The sequence below is a fragment of the Chiloscyllium plagiosum genome, chromosome 45 (genome assembly GCF_004010195.1).
Source record: "Chiloscyllium plagiosum isolate BGI_BamShark_2017 chromosome 45, ASM401019v2, whole genome shotgun sequence".
In the NCBI taxonomy this organism is placed as follows: domain Eukaryota; kingdom Metazoa; phylum Chordata; class Chondrichthyes; order Orectolobiformes; family Hemiscylliidae; genus Chiloscyllium; species Chiloscyllium plagiosum.
The window spans coordinates 263,096-287,658 of NC_057754.1; the positions used below are offsets into that span (position 1 = coordinate 263,096).

At 44.6% G+C, this 24,563-nt stretch overlaps 1 protein-coding gene across 2 annotated transcripts in view; it reads right to left on the minus strand.

Annotated features, from left to right (window-relative positions):
• LOC122543779 (serine/threonine-protein kinase MARK1-like) overlaps positions 1-23,775 on the minus strand; it is a 64,057-nt gene extending 40,282 nt beyond the window's left edge. The window contains exon 1 of one of the 2 annotated variants that reach the window (XM_043682540.1): positions 23,714-23,775. In XM_043682540.1, the coding sequence (XP_043538475.1) occupies positions 23,714-23,761 (48 nt within the window). In that variant the 5' untranslated portion in view covers positions 23,762-23,775. Of the gene's footprint in view, positions 1-8,912; positions 9,332-23,713 lie in introns of those variants that run through there. The other variant, XM_043682541.1, reaches the window with a different exon arrangement.
• Positions 23,776-24,563: the final 788 nt, after the last annotated feature.

Sequence of the window (24,563 nt, forward strand, 5' to 3'; positions counted from 1 at the left end):
GGTTCATTAGCTAGCCTGCTCGCATTGGACAATCTGAATCTGGTCTCATTCAAATATTCAGTCCCAGCTGGGGGAACAACTCTTGCACACCTCTGCAACAGACAGCTCTCAAAATCATTCTGAACTCTGAAAAGCCCACTCTGTGTTGGCCAAGTGCCCCAGCTTAGATCCTTTACCACAGGTCAGTCAGCTCCCAGTTTCATTTCCCTCCACTACACCAGATCATGAGATAGGGTCTCTTTTCCAGTGTGACCCAGCAGAGAGCAGTGGCAAGCTTCCTGGGGAAAAGGCTGGGTATGGTACTGCGCTGCTTCAGACATACTGCACTTGCATTCCCTGCACCACACCACTCACCCAGGATATATGCCAAGCCCACTTTTGGAGAGGAGTGCTGAGACGCATAGAACACACTCACTGTTCTGGCCACTTGTTACCATTCAGCCTTAAAATAGGGAGTGAGGCCAATAATGACTGTCTCACAGGCAGGCTCCTGGGTAAGGTACTCAACAGTAGGCCACACCAGTAACTGCACACTTCAACAGGAAAGAGTGAGTGAATGAATGTGGGTCAGGGGAAACCTTTCTGGATTCCTTTACCCTATCCTCAGATCTTGCCTTTAATCACTTCCCTCTGAACTCCGATTTACTCCACGGGTAACTGGGAGGAGAAATCAATAGTTTCATTGTTTCCCCAGGCCAGGCCTTTCCACAGGGGAACAAAGCCCCAGTACGCAGTGTATTATGGTTGGAGCAGAGCCAGTGCCCAAGCAGCATGGTTCAGAATGTTAACGAAGAACAAACAGGCACTGGCTGTCTGAGCTACTTAGCTTAACCCTTTAAAGCCCCAGGCAGTTCTCCATTCAGCTTCCCTTTTGCTTTCCCAGGGTCAGGACAAGCCTAACATTGCTCACCCAGTCGACCCCAGCACAGATGTTACAGAAAGGACCTTCACAGCTGGGTTTTGCCCCAACCCACAATTTGAGCTCTCAACCTCTGAGACCATTGGCACAGCTCAATGAGCAGTACAAGAACCTCACTATTTCTTCAACCTCAACCCCCCCCCCCACCCCAATAATTGACTGATGGGACAGAAACAACATGGATTAATGAGGTGGAAATCACATTTGACAAACCTAACAGTTTTGTTCAGGATGTTACAAGCAGAGATAATAAAGGGAAAACCAGTGGATTTAATTTAATTGGTATTTCAGAAGACTTTTTCCAAGAGTCGCAGACAGTCGGTTCACAAACAGGGAATCTGAGCACACAGGATTGGGGTAGTATACGAATGTGGAGTGAGGATTTGTTATCAGGCAAAACACAGAGTGGGAGTAACTGGGTCATTCCCAGGTTGGCAGATTGTGACCAAGGATCTGTGCCTGGTCCTCAGCTCAAGATTGATATCAATGATTTAGATATGAAGCTAACTGCATTATACCCCAAGTTTTAGATGACACAAAAACGATGGGAATGATACTGTAAGGAAAATGCAAAGAGACTTTAAAGGGATTTAGACAGGCTGTGAGAGAGTAGATGGCAGGTACAACACAGTAAGGAAAAGTGTGAACTGTAGACTATTTCTGAACAATTACAACATTTAAAAAGCATCTGGATGAGGATATGAATAGGATTTGGCCAAATGCGACTATTAATTTCGGATACCTGGTCAGCATGGACGAGTTGGACCAAAGGGTCCATTTCCGTACTATACATCTCTATGCATCTAACTGGGCGGATTGAGATTGGAAGAGAGCTGACGTACAAAGAGACTGAGTTGTCCTGGTCCAGGAGTTACTGAATGCCAGCAAACAATTCGAAAGACAAACTGTTAGTATTTATCACAAAAACAGCCCAGATGTACTGCTTCAATTACACAGAACACTGGTGGTGGTGGTGGGGAGGGGGAGGCAAGAGAGAGGGAGAAGAATGAGGCAGAAGGAGGGATTAGAGGGATATGAGGGAATGAGAAAGAAGGTGGAAGAGAACAGGTTAGAGCTGCAACAGCACATTTTTAAAATGAATTCATCTGTCAACATTTTCGCAACAGATGGCCAGATCGTGATTCCTTAAAATTATTTTTTACTGCTGAGAACGAGGTGTGAGGTTTAAAATAAATTATCTCTTCACAAAGGTTCAGGCAGGCTAATAGCCCCCTCCCCCTCCATCCATAATGAAACAGTGGTTCAGACAAATTAACTTGCTCCTCACATTTTAATTCCTAGATTACTCCATTTCTGGAATGGACCTTGTGTTTTCTGCTGTGAAGACAGAGAACATATTTCTTCAACACCTCACAATTTACTCAGTCCCCACAATAATTTATCCTGTCTCAGCTTCCAAGGGACAAACATTTATTTTTAGTTACTCCCTTCTTGTTATAAACTTCTAAAAGCTCCTGCAATCTGAAATATATTTGTGTCTTGTTCAATCTTATACTCCAGGCAAAACTGAGGACTGCAGATGCTGGAAACCAAGTCCAGATTAGAGTGGTGCTGGAAAAGCACGAGGTCAGGCAGCATCTGAGGAGCAGGAAAATCAACGTTTCAGGCAAAAGCCCTTCATCAATCTTATACTCCACCTTCTCCATTTTAGAAAAATTAACTTTATGGTCTCCCAACATTCAAACTTGTTACAGTTTGTTTTTACTACTTTATAAGAGTCTTCATGGGTTGGTCATGAATCATACTGCATGGAAACAGACACTTTAGTCCAACTTGTCTGTGCCAACCAAGTTTCTTAAACTAAACTAATCCCATTTGCCTCCGTTTGACCCACATGCCTCTAAACCTGGAAGCATGTGAAGAATCATCTAGTCTCGAAACATTAGCTTGCTTTCTCTCCATGGATGCTGTCTGATCTGCTGTGATCTCCAGCATTTGTTGATTTCAGTAGATTTTGCTCCTGTCTCTAAACCTTTCCTATTCCTGTACCTGCCCAAATGTCTTTTAAATATTGTAACCGTACCTGCAACTACCACTTCCTCTAGCAATTCATTCCAGATATGAACCATAGTGTGTGAAAATGTTGCCCCTCAGGTTCACTGAATATCACCACACTCAAATATCTTCTAAGTCATTTCCAGATAGCCACAGGGACATACGCTCAAGCTGGCCAGCTATGCAGCACCTTGAGAAACCCACGAGTGTGTACACAGAGCCTGTATTTCCTGCTTGGTTAGATATTGCTGTTTTTATTTTCAAGCCTACGAACGTGATACCACATAGGAATACTAGTCACTTCCGTCTCTCAATTCAGCGTACAGGATGATTGCTCAGCTGTGTCCCACATGCTCAGTCTCCGGGCAGGAATTTAACATTGACTAGCCCAAAATAGAACAGTCTGATTTGACCCAGCACTTTGCTGACTTACTTGCCCTGTTTCACAGTTTCAAGGACATGCCTCAAATACCCTATAAGGTAATAAATACACTTTCAGCAACAGGGAATCACATAAACAAATATGATGCAAAAACATTCCTCAGTACTGGGCAAATTCCTCAAAAGGCTTCCACACTCAACAGTGGGTAACTGGTTAGTTAAAGCAAGAACTACAAACCCTTGAGCGAGAAGGGAAGTCCAATCATAGAGACGTACAGCATGGAAACAGACCCATCGGTCCAACCCGTCCATGCCGACCAGATATCCCAACCCAATCTAGTCCCACCTGCCAGCACCCAGCCCATATCCCTCCAAACCCTTCCTATTCATATACCCATCCAAATGCCTCTTAAATGTTGCAATTGTACCGGCCTCCACCACTTCCTCTGGAAGCTCATTCCATACATGTACTACCCTCTGTGAAAAAGTTGCTCTGTAGGTCTCTTTTATATCTTTCCCCTCTCACCCTAAACCTATGCCCTCTAGTTCTGGACTAGTGCTCATCCAAATATTTTTTAACGGTTGTCAGGTTACCGGCTCCACTACCTTCCCCGGCAGTGCATTCCAGATTCCCACCACCAGTTGAGTGCAATGTTTTTTTCTTAAATTCCCTCTGAAACTCCTGCCCCCTTGTGATTGACCCCTCAACTGAGAGGAACAGCTGATGTTTAATCGCCATGCCGTTGCTCCTCACAATCTTAAACACTTCAATTGTGTCCCCCCTCACTCTTGTCTGCTCTAGAGAAAACAATCCAAGCCCATCTAGTTTGTCCTTATAGTTCAACTTTACCATCCCAGGCAACATGCTGATGAATCTCCCCTATAACCTCGTATTAGTTTAGGGGCCTGGTCCCTTGAACATTGAGCTATGAATCTCAGGCTTGTAGTCCCAGTCCTGTAGCTCAGATCCTCTAACCCTGGCAACATCCTTGTAAATCTTTTCTGAACCCTTTCAAGTTTCACAACATCTTTCCGATAGGAAGGAGACCAGAATTGCACACAATATTCCAACAGTGGCCTAACCAATGTCCTGTACAGCCACAACATGACCTCCTGTACTCAATACTCTGACCAATAAAGGAAAGCATACCAAACACCTTCTTCACCATCTCATCTACCTGCAACTCCACTTTCAAGGAGCTATGAACCTCCACTCCAAGGTCTCTTTGTTCAGCAACACTCCCCAGGACCTTACCATTAAGTGTATAAGTCCTGCTAAGATTTGCTTTCCCAAAATGCAGCACTTCGCATTTATCCGAATTAAACTCCATCTGCCACTTCTCAGCCCATTGGCCCATCTGATCCAGATTCTGTTATAATCTGAGGTAACCCTCTTCGCTCTCCACTACATCACCAATTTTGATTAAAAGGTGAGCGACAAAAGAAGCAAGGGTCATCGTGAAACCAGTGAGTGGTTCAGATTCAAGTTCAGAAAGTATTGCTCAAGGATGTGGTCAAAGTAGGTTCAATTGTAGTTTCCAAAGCAGAAATGGATAATTACCTGCAGAAAAATGATATGCAAGACGACAGGGAAAAGGCAGGAATTGAAAGCAGCTCAATGCTCTGGCACAGACTAGCATGGAAGGAACAGGCTAAATGGCCTCCAGCTGTGCTTTAACCAATGTATGATTCAAAGAAATTATCCAATGGAAACCAATATATACATTGAATAAGGGGCAAGCTAGGTGAGGAAAATGCCTAGGTGATCCTCCCCTCCACAGTTAAGTACAGGGTTCTCAGCCCAAAGCACCTCACCTCTTCCCTGCTACCCCCTTCTACCACACTCCTTAACACAACTCTTTCTACTGATCAACTGCTAACCTGAGCCCAGCAAGTCTGTACAGCTATTCTCAGTCAGCTGGTGAATCCTTCCACCGTAGGACTTGTATTTACAGAGCTCGGGAGCAAATTGCTAGAAAATTCAAGAAGCCATTCACAGCCTATCAAACCCCACCTTGCCATTCAGAATCAATTGCGTTCTCAGTTCCCAGTCTATGAAACTGCACACACGTATCTCACTAGTGACAGAAAATTAATGTTTGTTCTAACCTGTTAAATGTACTCATCACAAATACCTATCGATTCTTAGTTCTACTATGCTGCAAGTTCATTGTGGGCTAGGATCATCTGCTGCGCTTTTCCAGCGATTCTCCTGCTCCTTGGATGCTGCCTGACCTGCTGCGCTTTTCCAGCAACACATTTTCAGTTAGGATCATCTCAAGTCAATTCCAGGGTCAGGGAAATACAGATAGTAAGAAAAGAGAATGTCACTACACGAACTCAACATGACTCCTCAGACAGCACCTTCCAAATCAACAACCACTTGCATCTAGTAGGACAAGAGTAGCAGATACATGCGAACACCACCCACTGCAAGTTCTCCTCCAAGACACTCACCATCCTGACTTGGAAATATATCGCTGGATCAAAATTCTGGAACTCCCTCCCTAATGGCATTGTGGGTGTCCCAACAGTAGAAAGACTGCAGTGGTTCAAGAAGGCAGCTCACTATCACTTTTACAGGGGCAATTAGGAATGGACAATGATGTCCAGCCAATGATACTCACAGCCCATAAAATAATTTGAAAATTCAAATGTGAAATGTTGCTTTGCAGAGTGCGAGCTTTGAAAGAACTTTGAAAATGATGCAGACCCTCCAACCACATGGCATCAACGTCGACTTCCGTTTCCTCATCTCCCCTCCCCCCCACCTTATCCCAGATCCAACCATCCAACTCGGCATGACCTGTCCTACCTGTCCATCTTCCTTTCTACCCATCCGCTCCAACCTCCCGTCTGACTTATCACCATCACCCGCTCCACCTGTATCTACCTATCACTTTGCCTGCTACCCCACCCCTACCTTCCTATTTTCTCTCAGTCCCCTTCCCCCTAACCCCCCACATTCCTGATGAAGGGCTTATGCCCCAAAACGTCGATTCTCCTGTTCTTTGGATGCTGCCTGACCTGTTGTGTTTTTCCAGCTCCACATTTTTCAACGAAGAAAAGGATGCTTCATCTCAAACTCCCCACCTGCTACACAACTCTTCGTAAAATGGATGCTCTCTACTAACCTTAAGCATGTTTCTATTGGTCTCAGCATTGTTCACAGCCATGCTCAGTGACATCAAGGTATCAGACTGAGACAGAGAGACACAGATCTTGATATTGAACTCTATCTTTCTTTTCATGTCTGTGTTGAACATTTATCTTACACATGGAAGCTCAGACCAGCCAAGGCCAGAGGTCAAATAGAGACCATACAGCTTCATTAGCAGTGGGGGATAGTCACCTTGAAATGAATGCATTCACATGTCCACTGCAGCATGCAGTCCTCACCACATCTCAGGGTCAGCTGTAGCCCAGTGGTCAGCACAATCACCTCTCAAGATTTCCAGTTCAAATACCATTTCAGGACTTGAGCACAACAATCAAGGCTGGTGCTCCAGTGCAGTACTCAGGGAGCACTACACCATCAGAGATGCCAGTTTTCAGATAGGATGCATAACTGAGGCGCCAACTCCCTGCTTTCGTGATGCAATATGACACAACACAAAGAAAATTGACAATCCAGTTCACTATTTAGGTGCTGGTGGTGACAGACTGAGAAATTTACCAGATGAGTAATCCAGAGACACTGGCTAATGCTCAGGCACAAATCCCACCATAGCAGCAGATGGATTAACTTAGTAACCATGGAACTGAACGCTAGTTTCAATGATGGTGACCATGAAACTATCACTGATTCTCATAAACTCCCACCTGGTTCACGAATGTCCTTCATGGAAGAAAATATACTATGCTCATTTGGTCTGGCTGACATGTTACTTCAGCAATATGGTTGACTCTTAACTGCCCTCTGACATGGCCAAGCAAGTCATAGTTCAAAGGCTATTAGGGTTTGGGAAACAAATATTTCTCTTAGCAGTGACTGCCACATCCCACAGCGGAATATTTAAAACAATCCCATTGTAGCTTGCTGTACACATTTTACCACTTCACAACAGTGACTTAGTCACAGAGATGTACAGCATGGAAACAGACCCTTCAGCCCAACTCGTCCATGCCGACCAGATATCCCAACCCAATCTAGTCCCACCTGCCAGCACCCGGCCCATATCCCTTCAAACCCTTCCTATTCATATACCCATCCAATTGCCTCTTAAATGTTGCAATTGTACCAGCCTCCGCCACTTCCTCTGGCAGCTCATTCCATACACGTACCACTCTCTGCGTGAAATAGTTGCCCCTTAGGTCTCTTTTATATCTTTCCCCTCTCACCCTAAACCTATGCCCTCTAGTTATGGAATGCCCCACCTCAGGGAAAAGACTTTGCCTATTAACCCTATCCATGCCCCTCATAATTTTGTAAACGTCTAGGAGGTCACCCCTCAGCCTCCGAAGCTCCAGGGAAAACAACCCCAGCCTGTTCAGCCTCTCAGAGTAACTCAAATCCACCAACCCTGGCAACATCCTTGTAAATCTTTTCTGAACCCTTTCAAGTTTCACAACATCTTTCCGATAGGAAGGAGACCAGAATTGCACACAATATTCCAACAGTGGCCTAACCAATGTCCTGTACAGCCACAACATGACCTCCCAACTCCTGTACTCAATACTCTGACCAATAAAGGAAAGCATACCAAATGCCTTCTTCACTATCTCATCTACCTGCGACTCCACTTTCAAGGAGCTATGAACCTCCACTTCAAGATCTCTTTGTTCAGCAACACTCCCTAGGACCTTACCATTAACTGTATAAGCTCTGCTAAGATTTGCTTTCCCAAAATACAGCACCTCGCATTTATCTGAATTAAACTCCATCTGCCACTTCTCAGCCCATTGGCCCATCTGGTCCAGATCCTGTTGTAACCCTCTTCGCTGTCCACTACACCTCCAATTTTGGTGTCATCTGCAAACTTACTAACTGTACCTCTTATTCTCACATCCAAATCATTTATGTAAATGACAAAAAGTAGAGGACCCAGCACCAATCCTTGTGGCACTCCACTGGTCACAGGCCTCCAGTCTGAAAAACAACCCTCCACCACCACCCTCTGTCTTCTATCTTTGGGCCAGTTCTGTATCCAAATGGCTAGTTTTCCCTGTATTCCATGAGATCTAACCTTGCTAATCAGTCTCCCATGGGGAACCTTGTCGAACGCCTTAGTGAAGTCCATATAGATCACATCTACTACTCTGCCCTCTCAATCATCTTTGTTACTTCTTCAAAAAACTCAATCAAGTTTGTGAGACATGATTTCCCACACACAAAGCCATGTTGACTATCCCGAATCAGTCCTTGCCTTTCCAAATACATGTACACCCCGTCCCTCAGGATAAAAGGCCAAGAAAAGAGGAACGAAAGTGAAAATCTCCTGTGATAAACCGCAAAATCACTTCCTCATCAGCATGAAGTCTCAGCAAGGTTCGTTGGCAAATGCCTATTGAAGGTCCCACTTTGTAAAAACAAGGCCACAGTGTATTGATCTGGGGAAGAGGCCTTTCAAACACCAACAGCCTTCCTGGACCCTACCTTCATGTCTGTGCGTTGGGTCTCTCTCTTGCCCTTCGCGAGGGTTAGTTCCACGACCAAAGAATCGGTGTTTACAGTTCAGGTGAAACAAGATGAAATCTCGAAGCAGTTAAGAGCAGCCCCACCCCAGTCAGGCAGTGGAATCTCAGAGGTAAAAGACTGCAATCCTGGCTGCTGCCCTGAAAAGGTGCGGCCCTTTAGTTAAACACTTCTCACAGGATTACACGTTAACGTTTCGCGTCTACAGGTGCAGGAAGTACAAAAGGTCCAGAAACCAACATGAAAGTTCCACTTCACCAGCAAAGCGATCGGGATCCAATTACCAGCAAATCACTGAGGCTTTCACCGTCATTGTGAAAGGTGAGGCACTGAGCTCAGTTTCAAACTGCAATAATGCCTCCGAAAGTTTTATCATTTCCCAGTGTCACGGGGTCACGGCTCAAACTCGGCACCTTGGCAATACGAAAGCCCAGAACTCTAGAGATTGTGAGCGATGATAAGCTGTAAGCAGAGTGTACACTGGGTGCTACAGAGGTTGTAAAGATTGTCAGGAAGTGCCAAGAGTCGAACTTAGACCTGCCCGAGAGCACAAATTCAGGGGAAGAGGAGTACGTGTAACATTAACTCATTCACCGCCTGAACCATACAGGCATGCAAAACTTCATTACAGATAATTTCAAACATTCCTCATGGCATTTCGGAACTCAAATCAAGGCTGGTACTGCCAGTCCTGTATAATGGGGGAAAAAACATTCAGAGATTCACAACTTGGCAGGTGGAACCACAAAGAGGGTCAGTCAATAGGGTTGGGAGTGAGAAGGGGGCAGGACATAAACAACACACTGCTGAGGGATGGGGGGAGGACTGTGATAGGACAGTGGGGCAAGATACCAACAGAGGTGCAGGGCAGAGTGCTTCAAGCTGTGGTAGGACTGATAGGGGGAACTCGGCATTTCTTCAAAACTACTCCAAAACTTCAACAGTGCAAATACAACTGTATTTCGCCAAAGTGACCTTTCGTGGATGGTCTCACACACACAGTTTGACCAGGAATGGCATCACCACAGAGGCTAGCCCTTTGCTCACATTCCGAGACTGGCACTGATTGGGCATGGGGGCATATCTTTTCCTCTACAGAACAAGACTGAGCACTCCTCAAAAGAATTTGGTTGGCTACAAAGTTCAGGGACAGCAAATGGTCATGAATGCCATTCTCCAAATGTACACCTTTGCTTCTTTTACCATTAGAGATGCGGAGCTCTACTTTAGGCAGCCAGATATCAGCCAAGGCATGACAAAGGAAGGATGGTGGTGGTGGTCAGTGAGGTCGCATGGGTTTATATGAGAGAGATCAACATCAAGGTGTGTCTTTTAATGATTCACTGCAAGACTAAATCTTGCTACTGACCAGAACTTCAGGTTAAACTATCAGGGAAATGGGGGCAGCACAGAAAGAGAGGGAGGTTATGAGGAGCGGCAGGGAGAGGAGAGAGGGAGGAGCAGGGAAGGAAGGAGATAGTGAGAAGTGAAGAGAGGGAGCAGGTGGGGGTAGACAGAGACAGATTGGGCATCAAAGTGAGGGGGCAGCAAGGAGAGAGGGGAAAGTCAGAGAGTGAGGGATAAAGATAGAGAGAGGGAGGGGCAGAGATAGCGTGGCAGAGAGACAGCACCTGGCAAGAGGCAGATTGACAGAAACAGTAAGACTTCCACCTATCAGTTGCTATTCAGTAACCCCACCATGCCATGACCTGCCTGTACACAGAAGTCGGAGTTGAAAAGTGAGTCAATTCTCCTACTCTTCGGATGCTGCCTGACCTGTTGCGCTTTTCCAGCACCACACGTTTAGACTCTGACTGTCCAACATCTGCAGTCCTCACTTTCTCCTGGCTGCATATGGAGGTCAGTCAAGGGAGAATCAGCAACCTTAGAATGCCCTTTTAATCCTAATTATTTTGAACTTCTAGAAAGTGATTGATATTTGAAGCACAGACAGTAATTTGGTAAGAAAGGGAATGAGAAATGGACAAGAAGGGGAATACAAAAAACATTTGAAGTTTTAATCTGAATGATGACCGCTAACAAAGAACTTTCAGAACTGAATGTCACCATCACAACATGCATCTGTCAAGCTGATTGCTTCATTCCAGGGGTACGTCCCGAAATATCCAACCTTGGCCAGAACAGGAACAGCCAATATCCTTCCAATTGCTAATTTATCAGATAGCCCAGATTTGCACAAACCAAATCTCTATTTTTACAGCCAGAATTTCCCAAGATAACACTTTCCAAAGTACCCCATAGTGACAGAGCCGCGCCAGAAACACCCTCAACCAAGCCTGTACATTGAAACTCTCTTATCAAACATGAGAACCATTGAACAATTATAGACCATAAGACCCATGGATTTGTAGCTACTCTCCACAAAACCAGTTCACTGACTTGCACTTCATCTGCCCTAACCTTGCAAATCCTTTCTACTTCAGATAACGTTCCAATTCACTTTCAGAAGTTTGAAATTACATGGCAACTGGGTGAGAGATGGAGGGCAAGGCAGGGTGTTCAAATCCTCTTCAACTAAGCTGCCCCATAGCTCAGAAATTCAATCTACACCACTGAACCACACAAGCTCCCACATCTGGACCTACATCTATGTCAGGTTAGATGATTTATTTAAACGATTTGGATGAGAATATAGGAGGAATGGTTAATAAGTTTGCAGATGACACCAACATTGGTGGTATAGCGGCCAGTGGAGAAGCTTATCCAAGATTCCAAAGAGACATTGAGAAATTAGGTCAATGGGCCAAGGAGTGGCAGATGGAGTTTAATTTGGATAAATGCAAGGTAAAACAAACAAGGGCAGGACTTATACAATTAATAGTAGGGTCCTGGGTAGTGTTGTAGAACAGAAAGACCAAGGGGTTAAGGTACATAATTCGTTGAATTTTGTGTCAAAGATTGACAGGGTGGTTAAGAAGATGTTTAGAACACTTGCCTTCATTGGTCAGAACTTTGAGCATAGGAGTTGGGACATTATGTTGAGGTTATACAGCACATTGGTGAGGCTTCTTCTGGAGTACCATGTGCTCTCTGGTCACCTTATTATAGGAAGGATATTAAGTTGGAGAGGGTTCAGAAAGGATTTACCAGGATGTTGCCAGGAATGTTTGCATTATAAGGAAAGGTTGGATAGGCTGGGACATTTTTCACTGGAGTGCAGGAGGTTGATGGGTGACCCGACAGAGGTTTATAAAATCATGAGGGCATTGAGAAGGTGAATAACAAGGGTCTTTTCCCCAAAGTGGGGGAGTTCAAAACCAGGGGGCATATTTTTAAGATGGGAGGAGAAAGTTTTAATAAAGACATGAGAGGCAACTTCTGTTTTTACAGAGTGGTTTGTGTGTGGAATGAACTGCCATAGGAAATGGTGAATGCAGGTAGTTACAACATTTAAAAGGCATTTGGATAAGTACATGAATAGGAAAGGTTTGTAGGGATATGGGCCAAACACAGACAAGTGGAACTAGTTTAGTTTGGGAACATGGTTAGCATGAACTATTTAGCCAAAAGGTCTGTTTCAGCGCTGTATGATTCTATGTCAGGGACTAATAGTCAGGAACACTGCACTGAATTTCATTATACAGAGTGGAGAGGATCATCCCAACTCCTAATCAATACACCATCATTCTCATTTGGAAACTAGCCATCGGTAGCATCCACCCTAGACTAACCTCCACAAGATGAGGAGCTTTCCTGTATAATTGATGCTTGTCTTTGTGTGGTTTCCGGAGACCAGCCGACACAGTTTGCTCCTGCTCTCACAACTCTCAACAACAATGCTTAGCCACTGGCAACACAGGCACGATCCCATGAAGGAAGGCAATACTCACAGGGAAGAGAGGGAGGGATAAAACAGGAGGAACACCAAAACAGCAGGGAAGCTGTTAAAACTTTCCTCTTGAACAATTCAAGAGGGAATGCTGCCGAATCAGGCTCCAAATTTAAATGTATACTCTTCCATTCGGATAGCGGCAAAGATTCCTCCCTGGCTCCTTTACACAGTCCCATTAACAGCAGCCTCAAACAAAACAACTACCCGAGCACCAGTTCCCACATGAGCAGTCAGACCCAAATATCACATTATAGCATAGAACACACCCCCATAGGAAATGGCTGAAGCAAACAGATTGGATGTTTTCCAAAGGAAATGAGAGGAGTACGTGAGAGAAAGGAATATAGAGATATGTGGTCAGGCTGGGATAGAGACAGCTAGTGGAACGAGAAGAGACAGGTTTACATTAGAAATGCCAATACAGACTGGATGACCAGGCTGAATGGCCTGCGTTTATGTGGTAGAATCCATACAATTCCACTGAGGTAGAGTCTGAGAACTGATGCTAAATCAGACATGGACACAACATGTGGACAATACAAGTGCTATACAATCAACAATGGCAGGAGTGTGCAGTTACAGTCTGAAAATTGGCAGTTAGTGGAGGTTGACATTTGTAATCAAGGTGCAGGCATATCAGTGTGATCTTTACTACATGGGTGACCAGTTTCAGAGTATGACCACTGTCCTGGTTAACTGTTCCTTTGTGAGGGGAGGGAACACAAAGTCATCAAAGCAGCTTATCATTTGCTGCATTACCAAGACCAATGCTTTCAAGTCTCTAGGTCCTAAGAAATTCAAACTAGGCCGAGTTACCAGGGCTATATATAGTCTCATCATCAGTGGAGTGGGCAACTCAACTATACACTGAGCAAAACAATTTTCTACAAAATTGGTTTACAAAACAGGTTGAGGAATGACATACACATGCTTAAGGTTGCTAATGGTTACTGGGTTTTCGTCAGCATACATCATCCTTCAGAAATCTCACAGATGTATTGCTTACATCTTCTCCATAGATCACAACAACAATTCACTCACATCCTGGGTTTGAGAAAGAGTGTTTGTATATGCTTCCCGGGTAAGATCAAAATCATCGTGCAAAAACAAAAGATCAGATTACACTTCTTTTGGGATCCTGGTTTTTAGGTGGGGCTCTCACAAGCACAATCTCTTACTGGGTGGGTTTCAGTAGAGTCCCCTGTCCCAGGGAAGGGAAATCACCGACAGCAAGGGTGCAGAAGGGACAGGAAAACTGGTGGATCAGCCTGAATCCATACATTCCATGAAGCCCGAGACCTAGGAGAACGATCAAGAGTCTGTACCTACCAGGGATGGTTCAGTACACTTATGGAGCATAAAACCAGAAGAAACAGGAACAGAAGTAGGCTATATTGAGTCCATCGAGTCTCCTCTGCTATCCATTTAGAACATTAGGGACAACACGTGATCTTCCGTCTGGGCAGCCTATAGCCCTAGAAGACTCAACGCTGTTCTCCAATTTCAAATAACCGTCCCACCCATTCCCCAACTCCCTTTCCAACCAGCCTCCTCCCTTCTATTCCTCCAACCGATCCTTCCCTCCAACTAAAATATCCCCCATTCCACTCTTCTTTCCCTCTCTCAACTACTTCCCCCCACCACACTGCATCCAACCCTCACCCATCACATACTATCACCCTTACCCGCCCCCCACTCCTTTAGCCGCCCCGAGATCACTCCAAAACCCAACCCCTGAGCCTTGCCACATATTCACCACCCCCCGATCTCCAACTCTGAGGCCAAATGGTCTGTCTTCAATAAAGGGCTCATGTTTGTGCCCCTCTGCCCCCACCTTAGCGAGTTCTGTGCCCACCATGACGTGGCATTCTTCTTCTGCCACCTCCATGCCTTCGCCTTCAACAAAGACTCCCAATCACCCTCAAAAGGATCTTCCCTACCTCCAACCTTCCTCTTCCACTCCCAAGCATCCCAGCTATCTACCTATTTTAAACAATGTGCTTTTAGATATTAGATTACCTACAGTGTGGAAACAGGCCCTTCGGCCCAACAAGTCCACACCGACCCTCCGAAGATCAACCACCCATTTACCCCTGACTAATGCACTAACATTATGGGCAATTTAGTCTGGCCAATTCACCTAAGCTGCACATCTTTGGACTGTGGAAGGAAACCGGAGCACCCAGAGGAAACCCACGCAGACACGGGGGGAGAATGTGTAAACTCCACACAGACAGTTGCCCAAAGCGGAAATTGAACCCAGGTCCCTGACACTGTGGGGCAGCAGTACCACCATGCCACCCTAGTCATCTAGACAGCCCTACACCGCACCTTCTCCATTCCCTGCTACACTGCTCTAAACCCTCCCCCCTCCAAACATAATAAAGACAGGGTCCTCCTTGCCCTCACTTTCCATCCCACCCATCGACACATCCAACAGATCATCTTTAAATACTTCCGCTAATCCCACCTAGACCCCACCACCAACAGCATCTTCCGCTCCCCATTCCTCTCTGCCTTCCGCAAGGACCATTCCCTTCACTACCACTGGTTCACGCCACCCTCCCCACCAACGCCCCTGATACCTTCTCCTGCAACCGTACAAGATGCAAAAGCTGCTGGCACGTGACCTCCCTCACCTCTATTCAGGGCCCCAAACAGTCCTTCCAGGTAAGACAGGGCTTCACCTGCCTCTCCTCCAATCTAGTTTACTATATCCAGTGCTCCCAACGTGGTCTTCTCTAAATCAGTGGGACTAAACGTAAACTAAGGGCACATTTCGCCGAGCGTCTCAGCCAGGCCCATAAAAGCCAGCCTGAACACCTCCCAACTGCCCATTTTAATTCCATTTCCCATTCCCTCTCCAGCATATCCATCCTCGGTTTCCTCCACTGCCACAATGAATCAGACCGCAAACTGGAGGAACGACACCTCATCTTCCACCTGGGCAGTCTACCGCCCACAGGACTCAACATGGAGTTCTCCAATTTCAAATAACCTTCCCACCCATCCCCCGACTCCCTTTCCAGGCTCGCCACCTCTTTTCCATTCCTCCAACCAATCCTTCCCTCCAGCTACCAACTGGATTCATTCCTCCTATTGACTAATCAGATCGCACCCACTACCTGTATTTACCTATCACTACCTCACCACTCCGTCCCTCTCCACACCCATAATCTTTCCCATAACCACCCCCACCTTTTTCTGCAGCTCCTACCCCACTTCCATTCCTGAAAAACGGTTATACCTGAAACGTCAACTTCTCCACCTCCTGATGCTGCCTAGCTTGCTGTATTTTTCCAGCCTCCTGATTGTCTGCATCCAATGAGATTGTGGCTGATCTGATCATTCTCAATTCCACTTTCCTACCTTTCCCCCACAGCCCTTGATTCCCCTTACTGATTAAAAATCTGTCTATCTCAGCCTTTAATATACTTAACAACCGTGTCTCAACACCCCTCTGCAGTAATGAATTCCATAGATTCATTATGGGCGGCACAGTGGCACAATGGCTAGCACTGCTGCCTCACAGCGCCAGAAACCCGGGTTCAATTCCCGCCTCAGGCGACTGACTGCGGGGAGTTTGCATGTTCTCCCCGTGTCTGCATGGGTTTCCTCTGGGTGCTCCGGTTTCCTCCCACAGTCCAAAAATGTGCAGGTCAGGTGAATTGGCCATGCTAAATTGCCCGTAGTGTTAGGTAAGGGGTAAATGTATGGGTGGGTTGCGCTTCGGCAGGTCGGTGTGGACTTGTTGGGCCGAAGGGCCTGTTTCCACACTGTAATGTAATCTAATCTAATCTAATATACTGAAAAGAGATAGAGATCCTGCCTCCTGTTCCTACAGGCTTCCACAAATGGAAGCATCTTTTTCACACCTACCCTGCCAAACCTCTTAAGAATCTTGCATATTTCAACAAGGTCTCCTCTCATTCTTCAAAGCTTCTAAAATGAGTACCCAACTCAACCTCCGCTCATAAGAAAATCCCTCCATGCCCTCCAACTTGGTGAACCTTCTCTGGACTGACTGCAATGTCACTACACTTTTCCTTAGATAAGGGGTCCAAATGTCCACAATATGCCTTGCATAGCTTTAGCAAAACCTCCTTATTTTTGTCTTCCTTCAGTTTTTTTGTCTCTATTTTTATATTCCATACCCTCTGAAATAAAGTCCAACAGTCCATTTGCCTTCCTTATTACCCAATGAACTAGAATATTAACTTTTTGTGATGATGCAAAACCTCAGATTCCCACATTATATTCTATCTGCCAAGTTTCTGCCAGCACACTTAACCTATCCATATCCCTATGCAGACGATGTCATCCTCTCTACTTGCCTTCACACCTATTTTTGTGACACGTATCTCAGTCTTTTGCACATTACCCATCCAAGTCATTAATATATACTGTACATAATCGTGGCCCTGAGCATGCTCCCTGTGGCATTCTAATAGTTACAGGCTGCCATGCTACTGACACCACCTTTATTCCAACTCTGTCTTCTATTACCTTCACTCTAATAGCTAGCAAGTTGTCTATCCATTCTGACTATACTATGTTCTCTTACCTTATGAAGTGGTCCCTTATCAAAGGTTTTTTAGAAATGCAAATATATTCTACTGTGTCCTCTTTATCTATCCTACTTGTTGGGAGAAAGTGAGGATTGCAGACGCTGGAGATCAGAGTCAAAAAGTGTGGTGCTGGAAAAGCACAGTTGGTCAGGCAGCACCTGAGGAGGAGAGTCGACGTTGAGCATAATGCCCCTGAACAGCTCCTACTCAAAACATCGGCTCTCCTGCTCTTCGGATGCTGTTTGACTGGCTGTGCTTTTCCAGCACCACACTTTTTGACTCTATCCTATTTGTTACCAACTTAAAGAATTCTAATAAACTTGTCAGGCACTATTTCCTCTTCATGAAGCCACGTAGACAATACTCAATTACATTATGCATTTCTAAATGCTCTGCTATTACATCAGTTATAACAGATTAACGTTTCAGACCTTATGCTAACTGGCCCATAGTGACTTTTTTTATTTTGTCTCTTTTTTTTTGAAGTGAGTGACATTGACAACTTTCCAACTATCTGGGGCTTGATGACCACCAGTGCATTCATTGGCTCCTTTAAAATGCTCGGATGCAACTTATCAGCACCATTGATTTACCAGCTTTCAGCAGAACAGGGCTCAACAAAAACTGATTTTTGGCAGGCAAGCAGAATCCAACAGAATAACTTGGCTGCCTCAAAGATTTGCATTTATATTGCAACTTTCAAGTCCTCACCATTCCAAAGCACCATAACCAGTGAAGAACTTTTTGAAATCTAGTCACTGCTGTAATATAGGAAATGTAGCATATAATTTGTACACAGCAAGCACCCACAAACAGCAACATGAGAATGAACCAGATCATCTGCATTACTGAGGTTGGTTGAGGGACAAGCATTGCCCAAGACACTGGGAGAGCTCCCCTGCTGAGTGAAGTTAAACTTGGAATCACCACCTCCTTCAACTCACTGAACAGCAGCGAACATGCACTGAGCAGAAATCAAAACACTTCAAACATGGGAAAAAGACATTAACCCCAACAACAGCCACAAAGCTCACACCATGAGCCAAGCTCAGGAGACTAAATCTTACAGCAGCAATCAGCATGGAGGTCCCTCTGCCTTCTAACCTCACCTGAAGACATATAGAGAAAAATGCCAGCAGACTTTCACCACTCACTAACATCTTGTGCAAGTGATCATCCTTCTGGACTGCAAAGAATTAACAGATTCTTCAATCAAAAGACATGGCTCAGATAAATGCACAAACATTCAGATATTTTCATTTGCTGACAGCAAACAGGAGAGCAAATCCAGGGCAAGATTTCAACACTTCCTAAACCAGAGTCACTGAGGCTGTCCACCTCAGCAAACTCACAATGCAAAGTTTTCCTGTTCTGAACACCAGATGCACAATGATCAGCTAAGCTATTAGGAGCTCTGTGTTTTTTATATTCAGTCAGAGTCTAACAAACAAGACAATTCTCATGGCTTCAGTCATGTAACTACCATCAAACAGATCTGAATCTGTCATCAATAAAATGCAATGGTCTGGTTAGTGTGCCAGCTGCTAGAGGAAGACACCAAGTGGGGCACAGCTCGAACGTAGGCAGTGTGTATTCTGCAGACAATGCTGTGATAACAGACCACGCAGATAGATGTATTTTTAGTCTTTTATGAAGTCTGACGCATGTATTAGCTGAAGAAAGAGTAACCTTTGAAGACGACAGGCAAAGTAGAGGAATCAGGGTAAATATCACTCCCTCTAGGCCTGGGATTTTAATCAGACACAATTAGACAGACCAGAGATCACAGGAATGATTCACAGATTCTACATGGGAACAGGAGTCCATTCAACCCCTTGAGCTGGTTTTGTGATTCAATGTGATTATTGATCTGTAGTCTAATTCCACTTCATCTCATTCCCTTGATACCAGACACTGTCTGCCTGCCTGCCATCCAATCTTTTAGGGTATCTTCCAAATGCACCATAACCAATTTGCCCTTAAGATCTTCATAAATTCTCATCTTGAGATTTAAGCTACAAGTTCCAGAATAAAGTATTACACATTCAAACTTAATGCAAAATTCTATCTTGGCCACCCTATAGCCACTTTAAAGCAAGGGTGACTGGATGGAGATGAGCAACAGAAATTGTGTCTGATTCCCACAATACATCCAGACACCAGCTGAGGTCAGCTAACAGCACAAGTGATTGAATCCGATCTGTGTTTGTTTCTATTTGTTCCTCAGAGTATTGGGGTTTCACTGACTTGATCCTCATTTATTGCCCATCCACTGCACTGGAGAAGGTGGAGGTGAGCTACCTTCTTGAACCACTGCAATCCACAGGCAATCCAATGTGGGAAGAGAGGGACTTCCAGAACTTTGATGCAGTGATACTGAAGGCACGGTGATATATTTCCAAGGCAAGAAGATGGGACCATGTCCCCACAAGGACTGTGCCATGAAGACTCATTTTAATACTGTCAGATTAGCTTGCGTAAAGATCCTTTTCCCCCCACTGCTTCTCTCACCTACTTACACCAGATTGAGTCCAGCAGCTGTGTCCTTTAAGAATTAAACAGCTTGGTGAATAGTAGATTGGGCCTGTATTCCCAGCAGTTTGGAAGAATGAAAGGGAATACAATTGAAATCTGATGCAGGAATGATGTTTCCCCTGGCCAAGGGGCCACACTCTCAGAGCCACACTCTCAGAGGACAGGGTAGGCCATTTCAGACTGAGATGGAGAGATAGGTCTTCACTCAGTGGGTGGTGAATCTCTGGAACACTCAACCAAGTCACTGAACAGGAAAGGTTTAGAGGGATATGGGCCAAACACAGGCAAATGGGACAAGTTCAGTTTAGGAAACTTGGTCAGCATGCACAGGTTGAGTTGAAGGACCCGTTTCCATGCTCTTACTTCTATGTCTCTGTATATAAGAAACAAACAAAAGTTCCTAGAGGGTCGTGTTGAATAGCAAAATGGGCTCAATGGGTTGAATGACCTACTCCTGCTACTATCATCCGTGTTACTAAAGTGTAACAAGCTGCCTTTTAAAAAAAAAATCAACATTGAGTCAAAGTAAAAAGGATGAGTGTATAGTCACATAAGCAAGGGAGTGAAAGTTCACTGGGAGTTGGCAGGAACATGGAGTCATCAGATCAGCCATGGTCTGATTGATGGTGGGACAGGCTTGAGAGGCCAAGCAGCCCATCCCTACTCGTAATTCATATGTTCCTATGTTAGTGAACAAAACTCAGTCGAAGGAGGTTTCAAGAAGCATGTTGGAAATGGAAATAGGGCTCAGAGAACTGAAGCACAGCCACCGACGGGTGGAGCAATTTAAAATCAGGGAATACTCAAGGGACCAGAATCAGAGGAACACAAAGATCACAGAGGGCCAGAGGAGATAACACAAATAAGGTGAATTTTTCTATGCAATATCCAAAACAAGGCATTTATGACACAGCCAGACAATGAGTTGGCACGGGACTCCTCAATAAACATACAGAAAATTAGCAAGTGAAACATTGGCTCCGTGACTGAGATGATCTGGAGATGATCTTGATTGAGATCAGGCTGAAATCCTGAGTGCATTACTGCCCAGCAGCAGCTTGCTCCTAATTGGGCACACATAGTTTTCCAACTCCATGCTTGCTGCAGAGAACAGCAGGCAGGTTAGCACCTTTCCATGGCAGGGGCGGGGGGATCCCCTGACAGTTACTGATGCAACTTGTGGAACTGGGGGAAACAACAGCATTAAACCAGATTGCTACACACAAATGGCAATAGTTTGCTTTCAGATGGAATGTGCAGAATAACCACTTCAGCAAAGGAAGAACATGGAGAATGGCCCAAAGATAGGACAAATGGAGAAGTTACAAATGAACGTTGGAAAATAAAATCAGAAAGTTGGGAAGCTTGGAGCAAATTATTAATATATTAGAGAAATACTTAATGCTGTTGTGTTCCATACATTAACTGCTTGTTCACTGAACTATTTTAGAGGTAGAGACACTATCACTGCACTCAAGAGCCTATAAAAACAGGAACAAGTGCAGTTTACGTTTCCACTCATCAACTATGTTAGAGGGAAAAAATGACCCAAGTTGCCCAGGACCACCTGACCTGCAGTAAAACCAATGTGTCTGGTCCCAACAATTCAAATGGGTAGATGCTGAAAGGTGAAAGTCCTGTCCAGTTTATCTCTCGTCACCCTGAGAGTTGCCTGATACAATGATATCGGAAGTGCTCAGTAAACAATGTCCAATTAATGAGTCTTCGACAGACACCGATGTGAAGCGAGGAAAAACCCCAGGCAGTGGACAGCTTTGAGAATCATCGGTCCAAAATTTCCTTTCCCTCTCTAGCTGACTCTATTCTCACACAATCAGGTTTCAAATTACTCCAGCCAATTTCCAAAATATTTTCTGAAAGAAATTCACTTAATTTACATTTGAAAGAATCAATACCAACTGGTTCCACCGTCTCTCTTGGGAATTTGTTCCATATATTAAACACTTGGTCACCAAAATATTCCTTCGACAGCTCAGCTTTCAATTTGCCCCTTTCAAGCACAAACTGTGTTCACTCGATCTATTATACAGACAACGTTGAACTACTCAAGATGGTCAATGTAATTCAGTTCCTTTACAATCCTAAAACTCCTCTCAACCTCGTCATTTCCAACTAGATGTTAGCCAATCCACATAACTGCCCCTCAGAATTCAGTCTATGTTGTCTAGCTGATCACAGGCCACTTTGAGTTGTGTCTTGGACAGTTCTCGATGACTCCAATTCAGAAAAGCATACCAGGCATTGTCAGCACAACCCACTGTGATTAATCCAGAGGTGGAGATGACAAACTGCCATCTGCATATGACAGAGAATCAAAATATTTAAAAGATCTGTGGCCTGGTTCCTGCTTTCCCTTGACAGTGCTCCCTCCCCTCAAGAAACTGATTCCCACTGGAGTTCTAGGATTCAAATTCTTCCCCTGGATACATTGAAGATTCAGAAAGATACAGCCGGGGAAGAATACATGTTAGCAGAGGAACATGTAGATGAAGCTGCACCATTTACAGCATGCTTCTGTGAACGTTGGCATGTTCCTTTTTATCCCTGCTAGTTCCTTTTTATCCCTGCTCTGTGAAAAGCCACAGAAATAGTTCCTGATGAAAATGTTAAAAGGCAAGCATGAGGTACTCTCACGACTGGTGATCTCTTCCTTCCTGTTTGCGCAACTATTCAGCAGGGTGAAGCTCCAAATACAGATCACAGTCCAACAACAACAAGAATAACTTATAATTATATAGCATCCCTTCACATAATGAAACATTCCAAGACAATTCACAGCAGCACTATTAGACAAAATATGATACTATGTCACATAAAGAGACAGCCTGGACAAAGTAGTCAGTTTGAGAGAGCATCTTAGAGAAGGAAAGTGAAGTAGAATAGTTTTGACAGTTGAGAGCCCATGCAGCTGAATTCACGTTTGTCAGTAGTGAGGCTACTAAAATTGAGGATACTCAAGAGGCCAGAGTTGAAGAAGCACAGTTCTCGGTGTGTCGTAAGTGCTGTAGAAAGTTACAGAAATAGAGAGGAGTGAGGACACAGAGGATTTGAAAGTAGGGATTAGAATTTTAGAATCAAGACATTGCTTGACCAGGAACTGATGTAGGTCAGTGAGCACACAGGTAATAGGGGATACTGCGTGGTTTAGTCACAGCTAGAAATCAAGGAGGAAAGAGTGAAGGTTTCAGCCAATGACCCGAGGTAGGGGTGAAGCTGAACAATATCAGTGTGGTAAAAATTGTGAAGTGAGAAAACGAGATCAGTGACTCATTTTGAGGTCAGATACAGAACCAATGTTGAGAAGAATATTCCTAATATTTAATTAGAGGACATTTCAGCATTTCAATATGGGACTTTGATGAGCAGGTGGGAATTGAACTCAAGCTCCTGGCTCAGAGGTAGGGACACTACCACAGCACCATAAAATCCTACAATAGCAAGCAGTCTCATAATTTAGGCACAGCGGAATCGCCGAGAGATGCGTTGGTGAGATAGAGTTGAATATTGTCAGAATACATGTGAAAACAACACTGTGCTACATAGATTCATGGCCACTGCAAGAAGCCAATGTACAATCTGGGACAACGATGACACAGCAGGGAATGCCATACCTCCCCAACATTAAGCAGAGCCCCAATTGTCAGATCAAGTGGCTCCAATGGATTCTCACCTACGCAGGAAGATTATAGATGAGGAGTTCTGTCGGTGTCCAGACCAATATTCCAATCTCCATCAACCTCTCCCCACTCCATCCAACAAATAAACCAAAGGCACTGACTACTTACCTCATAAATGGTTTGCAGAATCCTGTTTTGCATTTTGAAGTAATTCATGGTGTCATCAGCTTTGAGACATTTTCCACACGGAACTGAAGTCTGCTGTGTGAATACAAGTCTCTCTTTCAAATCACACGTCACTCTGTAATCACTGCACACCCACACACATCTTGCGAAATGAATCCTAACTCTAGGCAAGGTTGTGGCCAGTGTCACCTACACCTACCATTGGAACTGCATACAAGCTATTAGGAGGGATGCAGTTATCAGTCTGTGTAACTGAAACAGCATGGTATACCCTGCATATGTCCCAACAGGCGAAGAATGCTAATCAGGATAGGAGAATTGAGTGATGTAACCATCATCAACACTGAGAAAGGATTATTTACCGACCATCCAGTCTCACTGCATCATCACCACAAACTCTCTGACCAGGTAGCTGATAAAGTGACTGTGGGAAATGCCTAATTTAGCAGAATGAGAATCCCTAATTTAGTGTGACTATGCTGTTCAACCCCTCCATGGGTGCCCAAAAAAGGTACACAAAGCTATATTTACTTCCCATCTCCAGCTAGGCTAATGAGATGATGAGCTTTACACTGCCTTCGTTTTCCAATTTCTGAAAGCACTGAAAATTGACTACTTGTTGTAGGACTGGAGTTACAGTCAGGCTAGCCAGGCAGGAGCCCATGTTACCTTCTTTAAGACAAAACCATTTAGAAGCTTCAGCATCATTTCATTCACCAGTACAGAAGCAGAGAAAGATGGCAGTCTACTCTTCTCAGTTGGAATCAATCACATTTTCAAGTTCAGGAAAATTTGTTATTTTGGATTTCTGAAACCCTTCTCTATTCGGGAT